Genomic DNA, 21279 nt, shown 5'->3' with positions numbered 1-21279 from the left:
AAATCTTATTTACACTAAAAAAGTAAAATTATGTCAAACATGAAATAAAACAGTGTAAGTCAATAAAACAAGAGCCGTAAGTCAAATATTTGTCGTCAAATGAGGGCTACAGACTTCAGTTGCTAGAAAAGTTCAGAAGAGGAGGCAGTTGCTGTCGGTTAGGTAGGGCATATACATTCTCTGGTGAAAATTGCTTCTTGATTGAGAGAAGATTGAAAAACTCTAAAATATTACAGTAGTTTGTAGCCCTCCATAGGTCCATAGTACATAAACAGATACACAGTATATTGTGTTAATAAAATTTCCTGGGGTTGGAAGAAGCAATCTAAAAATGCGTGGTGGGCAAGGGGAAGGTGGCAATCACGAAAGAAAGGTTGAGAAAGTGGGCACTAAAGGGCAGACAGGTAAGGTTTAGGGAAGTAAGGAACGGAGGGTGGTTTCTTTCTTACACATTTTTTAATTTAAATTCAATTAATTAACATATAATGTATTATTGGTTTCAGAGGTACAGGCCTGTGATAAATCAGTCTTATATAATACCCAGTGCTCATTACATCACATGCCCTCCTTAATGTCCATCACCCAACTACCCCATCCTTCTCCCCCCTTCCCCTCCCTCAACTCTCAGTTTTTTTCCTATGATTAAGAGTCTCTTATGGTTTGTCTCCCTCTCTGGTTTCATCTTGTTTTATTTTTACGGAGGGTGTTTTATGAGTAAGAATAGTAGAGAAGCAGAGTCAAGATAGATTTTTTGCAGAACATGATTTTTTAACATTTGAGATTGGGTATGTAACATGTTTCAAGTGCTGCTTAATACTAAGCTCCTAGTTATCTTGAAAAGTAAAGAGTAGGAAAATGAAATCTTAGGATTTCTTTTTAAATATGTTCAAATTCAAGTGTTGTGGTAGATTACTTATTGTGCCTACATGTTCATCCTTACCAGTTTTCTGACTGGAGGTAGAAGGTCATTCATTTCTTCATGCAGTCATGTTAGCCAGTACTGTTTATCTAGAAGACTCTTAGTAGATATGGAATTCTAGTTCTGTCATTTTCACTGAGTGGCAGAATCTCAGAATTTTAGAGAATAGGGAAGACTGTAGAGATTGTTTAGTTTTAAACTCCTTCTTTTAGATAGAAATGAGAAAATTGAGGTTCGGGTTGAGAGACCTATATACGGTTCCATCGATATTAGTGGCAAAACCACACTTAACTACTTAGGTCTCCTGACTTCTTGTCCATTGCCCTTCTCACGGTATCATTCTGTCTAAATTAGTGTGAAGCTTCATCTGGAAACAAATCTTAATTTTAGTGATTCATCCCTTAAAGTCTAACTGGATTGTCATTTCTTCATTTCATCAAGAATGTGGAAAGAGTGTGTGTGTGGGAGTTTTTACTTTTTTTCTTTACTAGTTTTAATTTTGGGCAACTTATTTAACCCCTTTTGCCTGATGTTCTTTATATGTTAAATGGGGATAAGAATATTCATCTAATAATAGGTGACTGTCAGGATTAAGTTAGATGGCCTATATAAAGAAAAGCCCTTTTCTTTTATGCTTGGCGTATCTTAAGAATTGAGTAAATGTTTTTTTCTTTTTTCTGGTTTTTAACCCTAGAACACTTACCATTTTGTATTGCAATTATTTATTTTATATATGCCAGGTGGGATTCTTGGAGATTTTCCCCTCAGCAATTTCTCGACTATATATATACAATAATAATTTGTGATCTGTGAATATAATCTTAAAACAAAAACGAACCATTCAAGTTACCCCAGGAATTTGCTACTGAAACAAACATGGGAATGCTTTTGTATTTCATTTGTCTGTCAGAGAGAAGAATTGAGTATTGTTCACTTTTAATACTTATAATTCTATAATAAACTGACAGTACTTCTTATATTGTTACTTGTTTGAAGTCTTGTTTTGACCTCAAGAGAGAATTATTTCATTATAATTTTTTTAAGGTTAGTGTATTGATTGTTTCATTTGGCCCCTGGTCTCTGTCCCTGACTGTTTCTGTGATTGCCTTATAGATCTCTGAGGAACGTGAATGCAGTGATGAAGCTTCTCAGGAAGATGAGGGGTTTATGGGCATGTCCCCTCTTTTACAAGCCCATCATGCTATGGAAAGAATGGAAGAATTTGTTTGTAAGGTAAGATAGCAGTTTCTTATCATTACTATGCTATATATTTAACCCTTCCCAAACAGGAACCTCTAAGGAGGTTTGTAGTACCTTACTTATTAGCCTTTGGTTTACTTTGGACGTAATCTGTGGCAAAATGGAGACAGAAACAATCTCATGACTTTAACCCTGTTTGAGACAAAATAATTTGTTTGCCTGAAGCAGCCATGATAAAGTTGTGATAAAACTGGAATATCCCTTTGGGAAACAAGTGTTTCCTGATTAAGTTAACAGGGTAGATGTCTTGTTGATAGTTCAACTAAGACAGAATGGAAGTTGGGAGTGGTTGATGCCTCGAGATACTAAAATGCCCTCTCCAAGTCCCTTGAATCTCTTCTGCTACTTGACTGTGATGACAAATAAGCTAATCTTTCTAAGGATTCTGTGGGTGATCAAAATACTCTTTAGATCTAAATTTCCCAGTTTTCATGCACGTCTAGAATTTCTAGTTCAGCTGGCATTTCTATCTCTAAGGTTTTTCTTCTAATGCATTATCTGATTCTTTAGGACCTATTGTGGGGATTTTTTCTTCTTCTTCTTTGTCTTCTTCTTCGTCTTCTTCTTCTTCGTCTTCTTCGTCTTCTTCTTCGTCTTCGTCTTCTTTTTCGTTGTCGTCTTCTTCTTCTTCGTCGTCTTCTTCTTCGTCGTCTTCTTCTTCGTCGTCGTCGTCTTCTTCGTCTTCGTCTTCTTAAAATGGTAACTGGAATTGTGGTTGCTTCCTTAGAGAAAAGAGTCAGGGACACTGGTAAATTTATAACTACTTGATAATATGATCAGTAGGGACCCTGGCAGGAATTATGCAAAATCATGAGTCTGTGTTAGTATGTGTAAATAAATTTATTTGTTAAACATTTCTGGAGAGCTCTTGATTATTTAGAGAGAAATTTTTTGTGACTCTTAGCTTTTTTAAAATAGGTTTCATGGAACCAAGACTTTTTTGTGCCTGTGGTCTTAATCCTGAAAACTAAGTTAGGTTTTCCTACATTCACAGTGGTGGTAGAAATTATTGGGGGCCTGTTGACTATAGAATACTGTACTTTGGACCAGAGGATGAGTAAACATTATAATCTGAGTATAGATATCCCTCCTAAGTTAAAGGGGATGGGTGGAGAGTGGTGGGGGAGGGGTATAAACAATTTTGGGTCTACTTAGAGCCCAGGAAATTTTCAGTGTTTGAAAATTGGTGAAGAAAAAGCCAAGCAAAACAATAGATTCTTTTCTAGTGATTGCTGTCTCAGGAGAATCAACACACAGGGATATAAAGGATATATTTTGTTTTTCATAAAGCAAGTTTGGTGTTAGATCTCTCAATGTTGACTATTTAGTGTCTGGGCCATTAGGGATTTTTAATATTTATAGATCAGTGGGGTACTGTAGCTAATTTGACTGCCTTTTTATTCTCCTTTTCTGAACTAAGAGTAAAGAATAAAGCAAATAAAACTTCCACCAATGTAACAGCTAATGGGAGAATAAATAGGGCATTTGTTTGCTCCAAACTGTGATTTACTGAAGAAAAATGAGTGGAGCACAAAAATTATTACCATTGCCATATCATCCTCTAGCAGTTTGTCTGTGAGAGTGGACTGGAGAGGCTTCCTGTGACACAGCGTTCTCCAAGCTTGTTCCGCCTGCTGCGGTCATGCAACTGAGTGTACATGACAACTAACTGGGTTTAGTGACACATTTTTTTTTTCTTGGATTGCAGGCAAATAAACAGAATTTAAAATGAAGTGTCCTGTGGCCTTGCTGGTATACACTCCCTTTTGGAAAAGCTTTTCTTATGGGAATAGGGGAAATCAAATCATTTAGTCTTTATAGAGTGTCCAAGTTTGATCATGCTCTCTTTTTTTCCAGCCTTCAGTTATAAAGAAATGTTTTGTGCATTAATGGTCTAATACAAATCCAGTGGACCATTGCTCAGATGTTTGATTTATGCAGTGCCTTTGTCAAGCTTATAAATAAATATGTATTTGGCCAAGCTGTGATCCTGTTCTTTTTTCCCTGGGGGGTAAAAGAGGATGCCTGTTTGGGTTGCCATTTGGATTGACTCCAAGTTGAGGTTTGAGGGTGCAGTGTCTGTTGAATATGACACTGACTTCAGTATAATTATGAAAGTATAGCTCCTTGGCTCAGTTTAGACTGCTAGAATGTTAAGAAACAATGGAGAAAAATCATTCTGACATTATATGCAAATATAACTAGTAAGAAACTCAACATATTCTTTCTTATTGCAAAAAGGGAACATCTCGGCTGTGTGGGGTAACACAATAGCACTTTTCATATGGTCACAGCAGAGCTGTTTGCAGATTTTGAATTGCTTTGAGGATGTAAGGATTGATTTCTCTTTTCCTCTCCCTCTTAGAAAATAGAATTCTTCCAAAGTAAAACAGAGTAAGCATCTTGTAAAGTTAATGTTAACAGTAGCTATCTCTTTCAAGTCCAAATTAGAGAAGAGAAATTCAGTATCTTGGAGTATTCTCTTTTTCTCCAAAAAGTCCTTTGGAAGATCTCAAACAGCTGCTTTTACAAGTGGTAATACTATTATTACCTGTAGACATTAAATATCTAGATTAGTCTTTTGGCGTTATTGTATTTTATTGTGTGTTACGAAGGAGCATGGAATGGCCAGTTTACCACCAGTAACTACAGGCCTCAGGTTTTGAGTCAGAAGGTGAGAGAGAAATTGGGGAGGCTAGAGAGATAGTGAGTTTTAGTAGCGTTAAGAGGGCCACTTCTGCTCTTAAATTGTTAGTTCTCACTTCCTTTGGAGTTACACAGAGGATCAATTCTTTTACAAGTGTATTTCAATAAGAAGGATTAAGGAGAGGAGAGAACAGGAAGATGTGAAGCAAAAGGAATGGGCTCAGTAGCTGGCAGTCATTTTGCATCGCATAGTAGAAGGAGGGCGAAGCTTGTATAGCCTAGCCCTGTTGTTTGTCACAAGAACCCTGAGGGGTAAGAGTGGGGTCATTGTCTCAACCTAAAGCCTATGCATAGACCATGTACCCGGCATTTTTCCTTATATCTTTATGATTTGCAGAACCAACTTAGTTTAGGATTAAGTGATCCTTATGATGTGAGCTCTCTGTGCTGAGAGACATTAAAAGAAGCAGAGTGCAGAGGTTGACAGGTTTTTAAGGACAGGTACCTGATTCCTGATCCCTTTTCTGTTAGAGTCTGTGGGGGAGGGACAGTGAAAAGGGAGAAGAAGGGGGTGGTGGTGACAGGACTTTTGAAGGGTCCTTAACCTTTGAGTTTCTTTCCCATCTCTCCAGCATGAGGAGGGTGGATCAGTCATTAACACTTAGGTAGGTAATGGCCTCTGGGGATGGTCAGGGTTGCATACCACCGGTGGGGTAGATGCTGGGGCTTGCTTATTCATTTAGGAAGTGCTCTGGGTTATTTCATTTGATCCCTTATGAAGTAATTGAAGTATTGTTATCCCGTTTTATATATGAGGAAACTGAGGCTTGGTGACTTTCTGATTAAAGCTCCTTGAACTAGTTAATGGTAGAGATCCAAGATTTTGACTTCTATGCACTGTCTTTTTTTACTTCATCATGTTTGTTGTTGGTACGAAGAGAAGGGAAAGGGAGAGAATTTAGCAGAAGGCACACAAGTGATTCTATATACAGGGTTTGGCCTTTGAATGATGCAGGGGTTAAAGGTACTGACCCCTTCGAAGTTGAAAATTCATGCATAACTTTTGATTCCTCTGAAACTTAACTATTAATAGCCTACCAATAGCATTAAAAGTCAACACATATTTTGTATATGTATTATAAACTAAATCCTTAAAATAAGCTAGAGAAAAAAAATGTTAGTAACATCATAAGGAAGAGAAAATTCATTTACAGGACTGTATTGTAAAAAAAATCTGCATATAAGTCAACCCACACATTTCAAACGCACGTTAGGGTCAGCTGTAGTTCTTTTTCCACCAACAGAAATATTAAGTATAAAAACAGTCATATTTAATATCACAGGGCCTTTTCAGAGGTAAAGTCTGTTGTGATGAAGGTAGGCAAGTCTGTACAGGTGGACCCGACCTTTAGCCAGACTTAAACAAAGCTGAAAACCATTCTTTTAGGATAACCAGTGTTGCTACATTGACAAAACTACAAAGATACTTTATATTCTTCTTCCAGGTATGGGAAGGTCGGTGGCGAGTAATCCCTCATGATGTACTACCAGACTGGCTCAAGGATAACGATTTCCTTTTACATGGACATCGGCCCCCAATGCCTTCTTTCCGGGCCTGTTTTAAGAGCATTTTCAGAATACACACAGAGACAGGCAACATCTGGACACATCTTTTAGGTATGTAATGTCAGTGGTATAAGGAATTAATGTTCACTTTATTCTTTTTTTTTTCCATGTATTTGAGGATAAGGATAAAACAAAAAATGTATTTGGGATTTGCTGTTTTGATTTCTGGATTTCTAATGATGCATTTCTTACTCGTTTATTCTGTGGTTATCCTAGTTTGCACTCTGATTTTATTACAGCTAAGTCATAATTTTCTCTACTAGATTTTCAGACTGTGTCCTTGAACCAGACCAAGGGAAAGGTGCTGTAAAATGTGGTATAATGTCTCAATGAATACTGTGAGGAAGGTGCTTATTTAATAGAAATAAGCTGATTTTTCAAAATCATTGCTTAGAATATTCACAATTAAATCTCAGTTTTGCTTGAAGTAGAATGTGATCTCTAATATTTTTTTCCATCATGATTGCGTATTAAAGAAGGAATACAATGCGGGAAGAATAGTCTCAGCAAATAGTATGGGGGAAAACTGAGTAATTACATGTAAAAGAATCAAGTTGGATCCCTCCTTCATTTCATATACAAAATTAACTCAAAATGAATCAAAGATTTAAAACATAACTAAAACCATAAAATTATTAGGTGAAAACATAGATGTAAATCTTTTCGACCTTGGATTAGGTGATAATTTCTTAGAATTGACACCTAAGTTTAGTACAGACCACCAAATAAAAAATAGATAAATTGGAGTTTCTCAAAATTAAAAACTTTTGTATGTCAAAGGACATTATCAAGAAAGTGCAAAGATAACCCACAGAATGGGAGAAAATGTTTGCAAATCATCTGTCTGATGAGGATCTAGTAAAGAACTTCTACAACTAAACAATAAAAGGATGACCCAGTTTAAAAAATGGGTAAAGCATCTGAGTAGACATTTCTCCAAAGATCTACAAATGGCCAATAAACACACGAAAAGATGCTCAAGTGTCAACTCTTATTTCAGTTTTAAAAAAGGGATGCTCAACATCATTAGTCATTTTGGGAAATGCAAATCAAATACTTTGAAAAATGTAGTGAGATACCACTTTACACTTGCTAGAATGGCTATAATCAAGAAAATGGAAAATAAAAGTTTTGGCAAGGATGTAGAAAAATTACAACTTTCAGGCTTTGCTGGTAGGAATGTAAAATGGTACAGCCTTTATGGAAAACAGTTTTGACAGTTCCTCAAAAAGTTAAACAGAGGTATCAGTAGTTCTGCTCCTTAGTTATGTACTCAAGAGAATGGAAAACAGTTCACACAAAAGCATGTAAACAAATGTTTTTAGCAATGTTATTTATAATAGTTAAAAAGTAGAAACAACCCAAGCATCTTGCAGCTGGTGAATGGGTAAATAAAATGTGGTATATCCATATAAATGAAATATTAATTTGGCCTTAAAAAGAGATGAAGTGCTGATGTGTGTTACAACACGGGTGAGCCTCGAAACACTATGCTAAGTGGAGCAAGCCAGACACAAAAGGCCACTTATTATGTAATCCATATACACGAAATGCCCACAATGTGAAAATCCATAGAGATGAAGTATGATTAGTGGTTGTCTAGGGCTGGGGGGGATAGTAGGGAGTGGGAGATGAATGCGATAAGTATGGGCTTCTTTTTGGGGTGATGAAAATATTCTGAAATTAAATAATGGTGGCTGCACAACCATGTGAATATACGAAATCTCTGGTTTATTCGACTTAACGTTTTGTGTCACACATTTGATTTCAGTTGTGTCCCCATATTCCTTCCTACCTGCTAGTATAGTCAGAGTGGAATAGAGCAGCAAATCCAGTTCATTGCTGACTTCTAACTCAAGGGTAAAAGTTTTATTAAATAGAACAGTTACTTAGTACATGTTTAACTTCTTAATTTCTGTGCGTTCCTTGTGTTAAGTGACCTTTTCCTAAGCAGTAAGAACATGTATTTTACTGTGAAGAAGAGCAGTTTAAAAACTGATTATGAAGTAGCGTGAATAGGCATTTTATTGTCCTTAAACTCTTGAATCTGTTGGGCCAGTTGATGAGGACTGGAGAAACATCATGTTCCTTGACAGCTCTTGGTGGAGGAAAACTGTATTTCTTGACAGGGTTTGGAGGTATTAGAATTCGTTGCAAAAGCAAACACAAAATGGATCTTTGAAAGCTGGGCTCCAACATGTGTGCCAAAAACTTTCTAAATGAAATTTTATACTAGATCTAGAGGTAGAAGTGGACTAATTCAGCCTTCTAAGAAGTAGCAGCCTTGTCTGTTTTCTTTTTGGGTTATGCTCTTAGATAAAGTACTGTTTCCTGTACACTTGGCTTTTGAAGCTGATGAGTATATGGTACCAGCAGTGTTTGAAGTAGACCAAAATTTTGGATAAGCTTCAATTATTTGGAAAATCTTTCTCATGGAGCTTTTGATTGAGATATCATTGTGATTGTGAAGGACTGAGAACCTCATCAACACACAACAGTGCTTCTTGACAAGGATTGTCTTTTCTCTCACTGTACTCTTTTTGTAGGTTGTGTATTCTTCCTGTGCCTGGGTATCTTTTACATGTTTCGCCCAAACATCTCCTTTGTGGCCCCTCTGCAAGAGAAGGTGGTCTTTGGATTATTCTTCTTGGGGGCCATTCTCTGCCTTTCCTTTTCATGGCTCTTCCACACAGTCTACTGCCACTCAGAAGGGGTCTCCCGGCTCTTCTCTAAGTAAGTATCGGAAAGTCTACATTATAATCAAATATTAGAGTAAGTGGTTAGGGAAAACATCCAGCAGAATTGGCAGAATTCTTGATACTATCCGATGGGAACTTAATTTTTTTTTTTTTTTTTAATTAAAGCAAGCATCCCCGTTGCCTCTTGTCTATTACCGTTAGCTCATGTCATAGGGGAGTAATTAGAACCTGCAGTGGGCCATACTTTTTAACATCACATGAATTTTTGTTCCTATTTTAGACTGGATTACTCTGGTATTGCTCTTCTGATTATGGGAAGTTTTGTTCCATGGCTTTATTATTCTTTCTACTGTAATCCACAACCTTGCTTCATCTACCTGATTGTCATCTGCGTGCTGGGCATTGCAGCCATTATAGTTTCCCAGTGGGACATGTTTGCTACCCCTCAGTATCGAGGAGTAAGAGCAGGTAAGAGATGTGGGGGTTTTACATTGGACATTCATTTATTTACCAGTCATTTGTTAAAGGTCCACTTCCCAAGTCCTGTGCTGTTACTTGTGATGCAAGAATAAATAAGTCCTAGTTCCTGTTCTTCAGGGGCTTTGAATGTAGTAGTGTTCATTAGTTATCTTAAGTACATAGAGTTGAGGGGCATGGTGAGCTTTATGAGGCAGTGTATATATTTTGTAATTCACTAGAGTTTATGACCATAAGGCAGTGGCTCTGTAACCTTTGTTAAAAAAACAAAACAAAACACAATGATTACCCTTTCTCAGCTTGGAGTGTACTTCTTTTTTAGTGATTGGTTCTTTTGTCATTTTTTGGTTTGGTTTTGTATTTTTATTAGAAAATGTGTACTGCTTAGATAAATAAAACTTCATACTGATTGTATTCTACTAAAGTAAGTACCATACATCTCTTCTAATACAGGAATACGGGGGCTTTTTATATTTAGAATAATGCCTGTCTCACTGGAGATGATATGGAAAGCCAAAAGCCTCTGGTTGAGCCTTCCTCTAGGAGTGGGGAGTTCACAGAGACATGTTTTTGTTTCCCACTGGATTGGGACTCCTTGTAGCCAGGGCCATGTCCTTCAGTGTTCTATCCTCAGTATCAAACCTGGTGCCTACCGAGAATGAAAAGTAGTAGAAGGAGTATTTTTCCTTTTGACTTGAAAAAACAAGATCAACATCAACTACAGCCAAAACCCCAAAACCATTTCATATTAAAATCCAAGCCATGGTTCATCTGCAGTTTCTTAGAAGGTTAGAAGTTTGAATTTAACTACTTGTGAATGACCACTGTTAGCAACAGTCTACCCACTTCTCTTTTTAAGTGATTATATGAGCAGGGAAGCTGTGGTCAGGGGTGACTTCCAGCCGTACTTAACTGTGGGGCTAAGCCTGCTTCAGCACAGGAGATAAGAGTACAGCTGCACGGGACGCTGGGTGGCACAGTCGTTAAGCGTCTGCCTTGAGCTCAGGGCATGATCCCGGCGTTCTGGGATCGAGCCCCACATCAGGCTCCTCCTCTAGGAGCCTGCTTCTTCCTCTCCCACTCCCCCTGCTTGTGTTCTCTCTCTCGCTGGCTGTCTCTATCTCTGTCAAATAAATAAATAAAATCTTAAAAAAAAAAAAAAAAGAGTACAGCTGCACATTCTGCTGTGAAACACATCAGAAGAACCAAGCCCCTGAGCTTTTGACTTCCAGAATGGTAGGCAAGACCACCAGAGCCTCTGTTTAGCATGTACAGGAAAATAACAAGTGAAACAGGATCATGACGGTTTTTCTTTAGTGAGGAGTAGAATTTGGAAAAGGTTTTTATTTAGGCCTGCTTGAGTCCCTTCTTCTGTGAGGTGAGCATTGCCATTTTCCTCTTCTCTTGTAGATGCCTGCGATTTATTATGTGTATGTGCATGCGTGTATTGTTGCATACCAGCAACTTATTTGGTAATGTCCAAAGCAAGCTCCTTGTCTTGTATTTTGAGAGTTAAAGGTCATTTTTAACTCTGTGTCAAAATGTAGGAGCAGTTACTGGCTGCTGGGTATGAGGTGTTCCTGTGGTGTTTCGATTGACACAGATTTGTGTATATACTCATAAATTAACACATATATATTACTCAGCTTTTACATACTACTGCTTAACACTCCATTTGTGACAGTCTGATTTTTATTTCATTGTGGTTCACTAAAAAAGAAAAAATGCTAATCCAGATTCACTTAGTGGGTCTTATAACCTAGGCCATATCCAGAAGTTTGAAAAACACTGGTGTAGATGATTTTGAAGGCAGTAGGGCTGTGGTGGAGTGATTCTGGTAGATTTCTGTACCAGACTGGTAGTTTTGGGCCTGGGAGCTTTTAGGAGCAGCTCTGACCTCCCTCCCCATCCCCCCAATTGCCGCCTCCGTCCACTCCCCTCCAACCCCAAGAATCTGTTGCTTCAAAGAGGAGATAAAATATGTGAGATTGCTCTGTATTGCAATCTGTGTCTATGAAGTGGCAGCATTTAGGAAAGTTTAAAAAAACTCCTAGAGCTGTCTATTCCTGAAACACTTAGCAACACATTTCTAAACCCTTTGAGGACTGCTGACTTGTTAAGCTGAGCCTCTCCTCAGCAGGAGGCTCCTTGCATTTGTAAATGGATCTTTTAGAGCGTAGCTGTGCTGTCTGTTGTGGCAGTATCCCAGAGTTTGAAGAACCTTCTTTTTCCTTTCAAACAAGAAGCATCATACTTGAAATATTCAGTTTACAGAATTACTAGTGCTGTGTTGTAATATTGACTTCTTCCTTATTTCTCTTCTGCGTTTTTACTTTATTCTCCTTGTGATTGCCAGGAGTATTTTTGGGCCTTGGCCTGAGTGGAATCATTCCTACCTTGCACTATGTCATCTCGGAGGGATTCCTGAAGGCCGCCACCATAGGGCAGATCGGCTGGCTGATGCTGATGGCCAGCCTCTATATCACAGGCGCTGCCCTGTATGCTGCCCGTATCCCTGAACGCTTTTTTCCTGGCAAGTGTGATATCTGGGTAAGTATGACCAGGGGCAGTTAGGTTGTATACATACGTATCTGTTAGTTATGTTACTGGCAGACCGGAAAGTGTGAAATAATTGAAAAAGTTTAGACTCAAAATTGAGAGACTCGTATTTTAGTTGTAACTCTTTCTCATTAGTTGTGTTTCTCTGGATGATAAGTACAGTGATGACTGACATTTACTGAGCACTTACTTGGTGGCTGGCATGGTACTGAGTGAGCACTTTACACAGATTACCTTATTAAATACATTGGCCGTATAAGGTATGACAACTATTGTTTTCCATTTTACGGATTAGGAAATGAGGCTTAGGGAGATTAGGTAACTTGTCCAAAGTTAGGACAAATTACTACTAGGTGGTAGGAGTGGAATTTGAATCAGGCTAGTCTAATATTAGAGTCTGTGCTCCTTTATATTACACTGAACTGACAAGGCATTTAGTTTGTTTTGGTTTCCTCATTTAGAAAATGAGGGTGATGGACTAGATTATTTACCAAAGTCCTTTTTGATACTAAAATTCGGTGATTTGTAATGAGAGTGAGTGAGTGTGTATACGTGTTTGGTAGCAAGAGAAGAGGAAAAGCTAACTAGATTGTGGTTAAGAGAGAGGGAAAGAGAAGGGGAAAGAAATGTAAGGGACCAATAGATGGAAACTTTGTAATTGAGGATGGCCTGAAATATTTTCAGTAGGTACAGAATTGAAGAGTTGCTTGATATGAAGTCTGACCTTTGGAATTCTGTTCCTCATGATTGTAAACTAAGCAGATCACCTAGTCTTCAAAGTTTAATTTAGCCCACCATAAAATCGAAGATAATGCTAATTTCGGCAATCTTTTCAGATTCAAATTAGTTAATTTATCTTTTGGAGATTGCCTCATCATCATTTTGACATTGATTATGGAGATCCCTCCCCCCGTTCTTTGGGAGAATGAATCCCCTTTGATATCCTAGGAAGCATTTCCTGGGATGTGACTTTTTTTTTTTTTTTGGTGGGGAAATTAGTCTTTATTATTATTATTTTTAATGTTTTTTTATTACATTATGTGAGTCACCATACAGTACATCCCTGGTTTCTGATGCAAGGTTCGAGGATTCATTAGTTGCGTATAACACCCAGTGCACCATGCAATATGCGCCCTCCTTACTACCCATCACCAGCCTATCCCATTCCCCCACCCCGTCCCCTCTGAAGCCCTCAGTGTGTTTCTCAGAGTCCATAGTCTCCCATGCTTCACTCCCCCTTCTGATTACCCCCCTTTCTTTATCCCTTTCTTCTGGGATGTGACTTGTGACTCTTTCTAGTTTACACCTCTAAAATCAATATCTTTCTCTTGATGATAATGAGAGAATAGTATAATTTTTGAAGTGATATTTGGTGCACTGAGCAATTGATAGATCCCTTTTAAGAAATGAACTAGCATTCAACAAAACAGATTAAATCAGAAAAAATGTCATGTGCTTGTAGACCAGCTTCTGATTTGAGAAGGAAGGAAAAGGCCTGGCCTTGCTAGTCTTTTGATAAGGTATGTTCATGTAATTCTAGAGTCTTAGAGCTGAAGGAGTCATATGTTTTAACCTTCTACCTAATCCTGGAAATCCCTTTAGTTTTTCTGAAGGAGAGCAACATTTAAATTGGCCATAGCTCTGGTACTTTATTTAGGCCATGATAAAAACCTCCTTCAGCAAAGAGGAAAACCTCCCCATGTCTAACTGTAGCCCATTGCTAGGCATGGAGGGATCTTTGGTCTTTTGTAGTCTGTTGGCAAGAGTGTGTGTATGCCATTTGCCCGAGTTCACCAGATACTCCTGTGATACGTGTACACATCTTCATGGTTAGAATTTAGCGGCAGCACCTTGATTTCTTTGGGGACAGCTGGCCTTCAGTTCAGCAGAATGTGATATGCCTAATGGATGTTCCAAGATCTGTGGACACCTCGAATTTGAGCTTTGTCACTCCATTCCCTGCCCTGCTCAGCACAAACAACCTGAGGACTCTTTAGCAGACTTTAATAATGAACGGGTTTCTCCCCCCTCCCCTCCAGTTTCACTCTCATCAGCTGTTTCACATCTTTGTGGTTGCTGGCGCTTTCGTTCACTTCCATGGCGTCTCAAACCTCCAGGAGTTCCGTTTCATGATTGGCGGAGGCTGCAGTGAAGAGGATGCACTGTGACTCCTTCCAGAAGCTGGGGACTGTGACCCTGAACACGGCCTGCAGTGTTTGCAGGGCCTCCCTTACTGGCCATTGACGCCAGTGCCAGAGGAGCCCCAAAACTTTGACAGCCTCGTGGGCTTTGTGATGCCCTTGGGGCTCCACCTGGTACACGACTGAGAAGAGAAAAACAAAAATAAATCATACCTCAAAGGATGGAGTGCATCAATTTGGAGAAAAGGAGAAATGGCCCAAACCCTGACTTATAATTGGGATCTACTGATTGAGGGCTCTGCACGACCTTGGCAAACTGGCTTCTGATCTGTGTCACATTTCTTTGTAGAAGATGGGAACACAGTTTAGCTGGTGGTTCGTTCTTCTCCCTTTCTCTCTCCTTAAATCAATAATACAAACCAATTTAGGTGAACATTTATATCCTATTAAAGGGTGGGAATGTGATTTTAGATGCTCTTTTGGGAGAACAAAGAAATTAATGTAAATAAGATTTCTAACTTACTGTTTAAATAAGAATTTATATAAATGTTTAAAACATAAGGGGTAGGGAGGGAGGGGAATTTTTGTATAGAATGAAACATGCAAATACCACACACTGTTTCAATTTTGCACAAAGTGACTGTAGGAGGATCAGGTGATGGCCCCAGAATGTATAATGCCTTGGTGCACCAAGGTGCCTTCTAAAGGCTGGCATACCTTGGACCCTGTGGGGCAGGAAGTACAGCCCCAGCCCAGTGATCACATGACCACTCTCATGTCTGAGAGCCTTTGGTAGTCCCAAGGTAGAGGGAAGCTGTATGTGTTTTCTCAGTGGAAGCAGCACGTGAATGGCTGACAGGATGTGTTAGATAAAGGCTCTAGTTAAGGTATCATTTGAAAGACTGACTTGTTTTCTGTGCTGAGAGTGACCCCTTCTAAAGAGTAGAGCCATTTATTTGGGAAAGTCAGTTATGCCAGCAAAGGGGTAGTGGAGACAGTGGGAGGAGCTCTGGAAATATTAGCCCAGAGGCTGATCTGATTACTTCCTGGCATCCTATTCAATTTTGTGGTGATTTTTATCTTCAGGGATGTGACAGTTTTCCATATCTTTGTTGTGGAGCTCTGGAACGCCCCAGAAATTTCCTTCTGTTAAAGTCACTGCCCTGACTACCCTTCCTCCTCTTGGGAATACAGATGGACTTTTCCCTGGCATCATAGTTCCTGGCATGGAGCCAGTCACAAAAGAGATTCCGACTTGTCCAGGTACCTCCTGAGCTCATTTACATAGGTTGGGAGAATGCTTCCTTTGGATCAGGAAAGGTGAATTTCACCTCTGGCACCGTCTTAGTAAGCCTGGTAATAACACACGTATCAGCTGTTCTTGAACAAGAAAGCCAGTAGAACTCTTGTAAAGCAAGGTCCGGAACCCACTCTGGAGTCATCAGTATTCCCTGAACCCCAGTTTTGGGGGATAGCATGGTGGGAAGTTATAAAAGAAAATGGTATGTTATTGCTAGGGAGTCTGGTACAGCTGTATCTTTAAAGAGCTGCTAGAAGTGGAAAAAAGGTTGCTCATGCCCCAGAGGTACCCTGATACGGTGTTAGGGAGAGTGGTAGGGGAAGGATCTGGTTCATAGAATTCTAATCTTGGCTCATAGGCAAACCACCAAAATAGCACTTGAGTCTTAGGTTACTTGCTGTCACCCAAGACTTCAGGTGATTGAGTTACATCCTGGGGATTGTGGGTTTTAGAACTAAACATTGAAGCCCTAAGCACGGGGGCTGACACCCTCAAATAGGTGTTTGGTGTATGGGAAGGGTCTCCTATCCAGCAGAGCATTTTCTTGGTTGTTAATCTCCTTTCTCTCCCCTTCCAATCTCTAGCAAAAGCTGGCAACCGGGAAGAAGGAATCCTTTGTAGAACTGGGGAAGAACTTAAAGAGTATCTTGGTTCTGGATAAGGTCACTGCCTTGGGTGCCAGGGGACCCTGCAAAAGACTTGAGTGAGTGAACTGGTGCAGTGTCTGACAGAATAAAGAACAGTATTACTCCCTTTGAGGGAATAGTCCAGCAGGTCAGTGGCCATCTGGAAGGAAGGACACTTAGTCTCATGGAAGCAACAGCACATATCAGAAGCCAGACTTGCTCTTCAGTCATGCACTTTGGGATACAGGGTATAAGATACAGCCCTGTAACACCACCAACAGAAGTAGTAGTTTCTGGGCCCAGTCACCCCACACCCCAAAGGAGGAGCTGAACCTGGTTCAACATAGCACAAACTGTTAGGAAAAGTTAAATTAACATCAATGATGTGTAATCCAGTAAAAATCTCCCTCTTTAAGGTGTGTGTGCGAGTGCGTGTGTGTGTGTGCCCATTTATATGTGTGTGTCAGTGTGCAACTCACTACCAACAGCCTCACTGTGCACTTGGTCTTCACAGTGCTCGCTGAGAACTCTCACCAGGTTGGCGCCTGAATGCCTTACTCTCAGCATCAGAGGCTTGCTTGCTCTGTGCAGATTTTTTAATTTTTCTTTGTTGGCCCTAGGCTGGTTAGGACCTCTACAGCTTCATTCTTTCACCATTAAATAGTGGCCTTTTTCAGTATTTTCCCCCCTTCCCCTTTATAAATTGCTGAAGCCACAAAGCACATTTTTGGGGATCATAGAGGGTTGGGGTTCCAGAAAGGCCTCTGTGTGATGGTTTCATTCACCATGGGATTTCCCTTACTTGCTGTATTCTCAACTTCTAATAAAAAGAACCAAATGGAATATGAACTTTTGTTGTGTACTGTTTTATTGCCTCAGCTTACCTCCCCTGAAGCCTTAACTTAGACCTGAAGCTTAAGAAATTGTCAGAGACTTTCCATTCTGAATGCGCAAATCAAAGTTATTTATGCCCAGCTCACTTTTCCTGACTTTCTTAGGCTTTCGTTAAAACGGGGACCAGGTTTAGACTGGAGGGGAGACCTAACTCCAAGGGGTAGTTCTTAATTTATGATTAAAGTTTATAAGAGTAATACCTAACATAATGGTTACTTTATATGAAGGTTTCTGTCGAAGGACTCTTGGTATCAGATACTCGTAACCACCTCCCTGTGAACTGATCAGTACGACTCATTTCCTGGATGAGGAGACTGAAGCTTAGAAAGGCCAAGTGTGACTCTTGTGCCACACTCTACAGTAAGAAGACAGTTCGGATTAAATCTCATGTTGACCGAAAGGTTTGGGGGTTAACCCTTTGTGTAATTTAAGAAAGGAATCCTTTGCAGGGGAATTCCCAGTATTTGAATTCTCTCTCTCTTTTTTTAAAAGATTTATTTATTTTAGAAAGAGAGCATGAGTGGGAGGGTCAGAAGGAGAAAGAACCTCAGGCAGACTCCATGCTAAGCTTGGAGCCAGATGCCGGGCTCCATCTCACGACCCTGAGATTGTGGCCTGAGCTGAAACCAAGAGTTGGGCACTTAACCAACTGTGCCACCCATCTGCCCTGAATTCTCATTTTTAAGTATAGATAAAACTTCAGGGTTTCCTTATATAATTATCTGGGTATAGAACACTGGATCGCATTCTGCTCTTTTGAGGCCTTATTTATAAAGAACCATTTGGTTTTTCCTACTTTTTTGCTAAGAACTGTATGCTCCCTTTCTTAGGTGATATCCGTGGATATAATAGCAAAGGAAATAAAGGACGTTTGAATTTTGACTTTGTAGAATGCTAAGGCTCTGGATTTCCTGAAGAAGCACTTGGGCAGTGTTGCTTTACAATTTATCCTAGAATAATATCCTTGTCTCTAGAATATTTTGTTTCATTTACACCGTGTTCTGTGTTTCCTTCCCTCATTGGTCATGAACTATTGACCACCACTCCTTGTGTCCTTATGTACGAAGTTTTTCTGCCTTCAGCAATGTGACTTGGTAGAAAAAGGAGGTCCGTCTGACTCTTGTAACTTGTACTTGTGATGGCCTGGAGCAGGCGTCGGGGAAACTGAGGAAGCAGGGAATCTAGCTGCACGAACGTGAAAGCCTCTCATAGCCTACGTCCTCCCATCCTTTCCTTGGCTATGCTGAGCTAGAACAAGAGGTAGGTTGAGGGTCAGGTTTTGCCATTTGCCAGTGACATAGGCAAGAAGTCGTTTATTTCCCTAGTGTCCCTTACCTTCTGTTTTTTTTTTTTTTTCCTTTTCTCACCTTTTAAAATGGGCTTATATTCTTTGCATCTTTCACGGAGATCAACATTTCTCAACCTCTCCATAGTGATTGGCGGGCATTTCTGCCAAGCTCTTGCTCTGATTTCTTCCTTTTGTGATACCCATCCCTCATATTTACTTCTCTGACTTTAAGATGCTTCCATTCCCTTGACCTCCTGAATCAGAACTTCACTTAGCATTATGAAGTGGTGAGCTGTTTTACCTGAAAGCACTTCTATTAAAATGTGTAACATTATTAGGTGGATCTAGTAATTTATCCCTGGTACTGAGGAAGGAGGATCTGACAGCAGCTTTGAGTTCTTGGTCCTTTAAGAAAAGAGATTTCAAGATTCTAACAGAATCTTGTCATTTATTAAATGGCTTTGGTTTTAACTTTGTTCATCTAAATCAGCAATGTCTCTTCAGCTTGATTGAGGCTGCCACCTGCTGTCCTTTAGTGGTTCTGTTAAGAAAGGAAGAACAGTTCTGACCCTTGAAGCTCAAAAGAACATTCCGTTCTTCCAGGTGAGGAGTAAGGTTAGTTTATGAGAAAGGTTAGTTTATTCCTTCCATTGGTTCTAGAAGTGATTTCCCAAATTTACAGTTTCCTGGCCATCCAGAGACATGGGGATGAAATAGACAAAAGGCTGGAAACTGCCCGGGCACTTCCTGTCTTGGTTTTTAAATGATATGGCCAAGATGGTTGATAAATTTGCCTGAAAATGCTCTCCGTGGGTGGGCAGGGAAGACAGGCCTTTCCAAAGATGGGATTGCTGTCCAAGAGAGAAAGACTAGCAGCCTGTGTCTGGGAGTTGGTAGTAGAGGTCAGATGCTGTTTGGAGGCCAGAACGTTTATGAATGCCAAAACAAGGCAGAGGGGTGGCCGTGGGCCCCAGGCATTACTGGTGGTGGTGGAGGCGCTGGGGCAACAGTGAGGAAGTGTTCATGCTGCCGTGCCTGTCATGATAAGGTCGTTGTCGTCTTTTTTTTTTTTTTTTTTAAGATTTTATTTATTTACTTAACAGAGGGGGAGAGAGAGAGAGAGAAAGTGTGCACAAGCAGGGGGAGTGGCAGGCAGAGGGAGAGGGAGAAGCAGGTTCCCCGCTGAGCAGGGAGCGCCATGTGGGACTGATCCCAGAACTCTGGGATCATGACCTGAGCTGAAGGCCGACGCTTAACTGACTGAGCCACCCCGGTGCCTCCCGATAAGGTCTTCTTGACAGGATGGTGGGGAAGCTCTGAACTATGGCATCTGAGAGGACTGGAGAAAGGGTTCCCTGCTGCGTTCTCACCCACCTGTGTCAGATGGACACTTGCGATCTTTGCCTATTGTCCTTGGCATCCTCACTCTCATTTCTTGGTCCATTCCCCACCCCCCCAAAATGAGTTAATAGACTAATAGTAGTTAACATGCAATTTGTGCAAAGTTGGCCCACTCTATAGGGAAGTGGGGCCATTTACTGGTGGGAAGCTTGTACTCTGAATTGTGGCGGCCTGAGAAGAAGGGTCTCCCAAGGCCCTGCACGCTGTCCGTGCTTATCTTGGGGCTTGCCTGGACCTCCTCGTTGGAGGTTGGTTGAATTTAAAGTTCTGAGGCCGCCTCAGAATTTCTACATGGTTCTGCCTTTACTGGTGCTCTCACAGTGGAAGCTGCTATCTCGGAGGAAGCTCCAGGGCCTTGAGATACACACCGGTGGGAGGTGCGCATGTGGAGAGTAAGTTCCCAGATAGAGCTCCCCTCCTGGTGGACTTGGCTGTGCATGTTGGAATGTTCCTCGAAATGCCAACCCCAGGGATAGAGTCAGGTAGTCTTTATTTTATTTTATTTTATTTTATTTTATTTTATTTTATTTTTTTTATTTTATTTTATTTTATTTTTAAAAGATTTTATTCATTTGAGAGACAGAGCACAGGCAGGGGGAGAGGCAGAGGGAGAGGGAGAAGCAGACTCCCTGCTGAGCTAGGAGCCTGACATGGGGCTCAATCCCAGGACCTGGAGATCAAGGTAGTCTCTTTTATAAAGATAAGTGGCTAGAAAAAGACCACTATGGGACCTGGACCTCCTGGGGGTCTGGAGCTAGCTGTCAGGAGATCCCTCACCATGCCACTGAAGGACTGTTCTTTTTCCTGTGACCTCTGCTTGGCTGCCGCCGTGCCTCCACCTCCCCTGTTCTTCTATCACCTTTTAGTGCTGCAGCTGTATATTTTACCCTATTGGCTTTTTCTTAGATGCAAAAGTTTCTGTATGTTAGCATTTTGTAAAGACATTTTTAGAAGTTTTTAATAGCAATAGTTTGCAGACATGCCACAGTAATATAAAAGGACTTAATACCTCTTCCTGTACTGGGTTTTTCCCATTACTAGTTACTTCCTTGTCTCTCTCTCTTTCTCTCTCTCACTCTCTCTCTCTCTCTCTCTCTCTCTCTCTCTCTCACACACACACACACACACACACACACACACACACACACGCCTTGTTTGAGCAGCAGCTAGGAAATTGAGCTACCCCCCACCATGCATCTCATTTTGAGAAAGCTCTATTTCAGGTGGGCCATGTTCTTCATCTCATTTCTGCTGTTGGCCTAGTTCTGCCCCTCTTTCTCAGTACCTTTAAGTTCTTGGATTCTACTGAAGGCCAACTGGGCTCATTGGAAATAGCCGACCCTTGGCTGGGTCTGAACTTCTGGAGAATAGATGGAATTAAATTCTTTTGTTGTGGTCCAAATTGAGCTCACGCTGGGCTGCTGAAGAGGAGGTAGGAAGGAT

At 40.4% G+C, this 21279-nt stretch overlaps 1 protein-coding gene across 3 annotated transcripts in view; it reads left to right on the top strand.

Annotated features, from left to right (window-relative positions):
• ADIPOR2 (adiponectin receptor 2) overlaps positions 1–17102 on the top strand; it is an 87695-nt gene extending 70593 nt beyond the window's left edge. For all 3 annotated transcript variants that reach the window (XM_008704826.2, XM_008704827.2, XM_040642001.1), the window contains 6 exons: positions 2033–2152; positions 6331–6502; positions 8998–9184; positions 9431–9618; positions 11984–12177; positions 14226–17102. In XM_008704826.2, the coding sequence (XP_008703048.1) occupies positions 2033–2152; positions 6331–6502; positions 8998–9184; positions 9431–9618; positions 11984–12177; positions 14226–14354 (990 nt within the window). In that variant the 3' untranslated portion in view covers positions 14355–17102. The remainder of the gene's footprint in view (positions 1–2032; positions 2153–6330; positions 6503–8997; positions 9185–9430; positions 9619–11983; positions 12178–14225) is intronic.
• The last annotated feature ends 4177 nt before the right edge of the window (positions 17103–21279 follow it).

This window comes from Ursus maritimus, unplaced genomic scaffold (genome assembly GCF_017311325.1).
Source record: "Ursus maritimus isolate PB19 unplaced genomic scaffold, ASM1731132v1 scaffold_26, whole genome shotgun sequence".
Lineage (NCBI taxonomy): Eukaryota > Metazoa > Chordata > Mammalia > Carnivora > Ursidae > Ursus > Ursus maritimus.
This window is presented reverse-complemented; position numbering and strand designations above follow the sequence as displayed.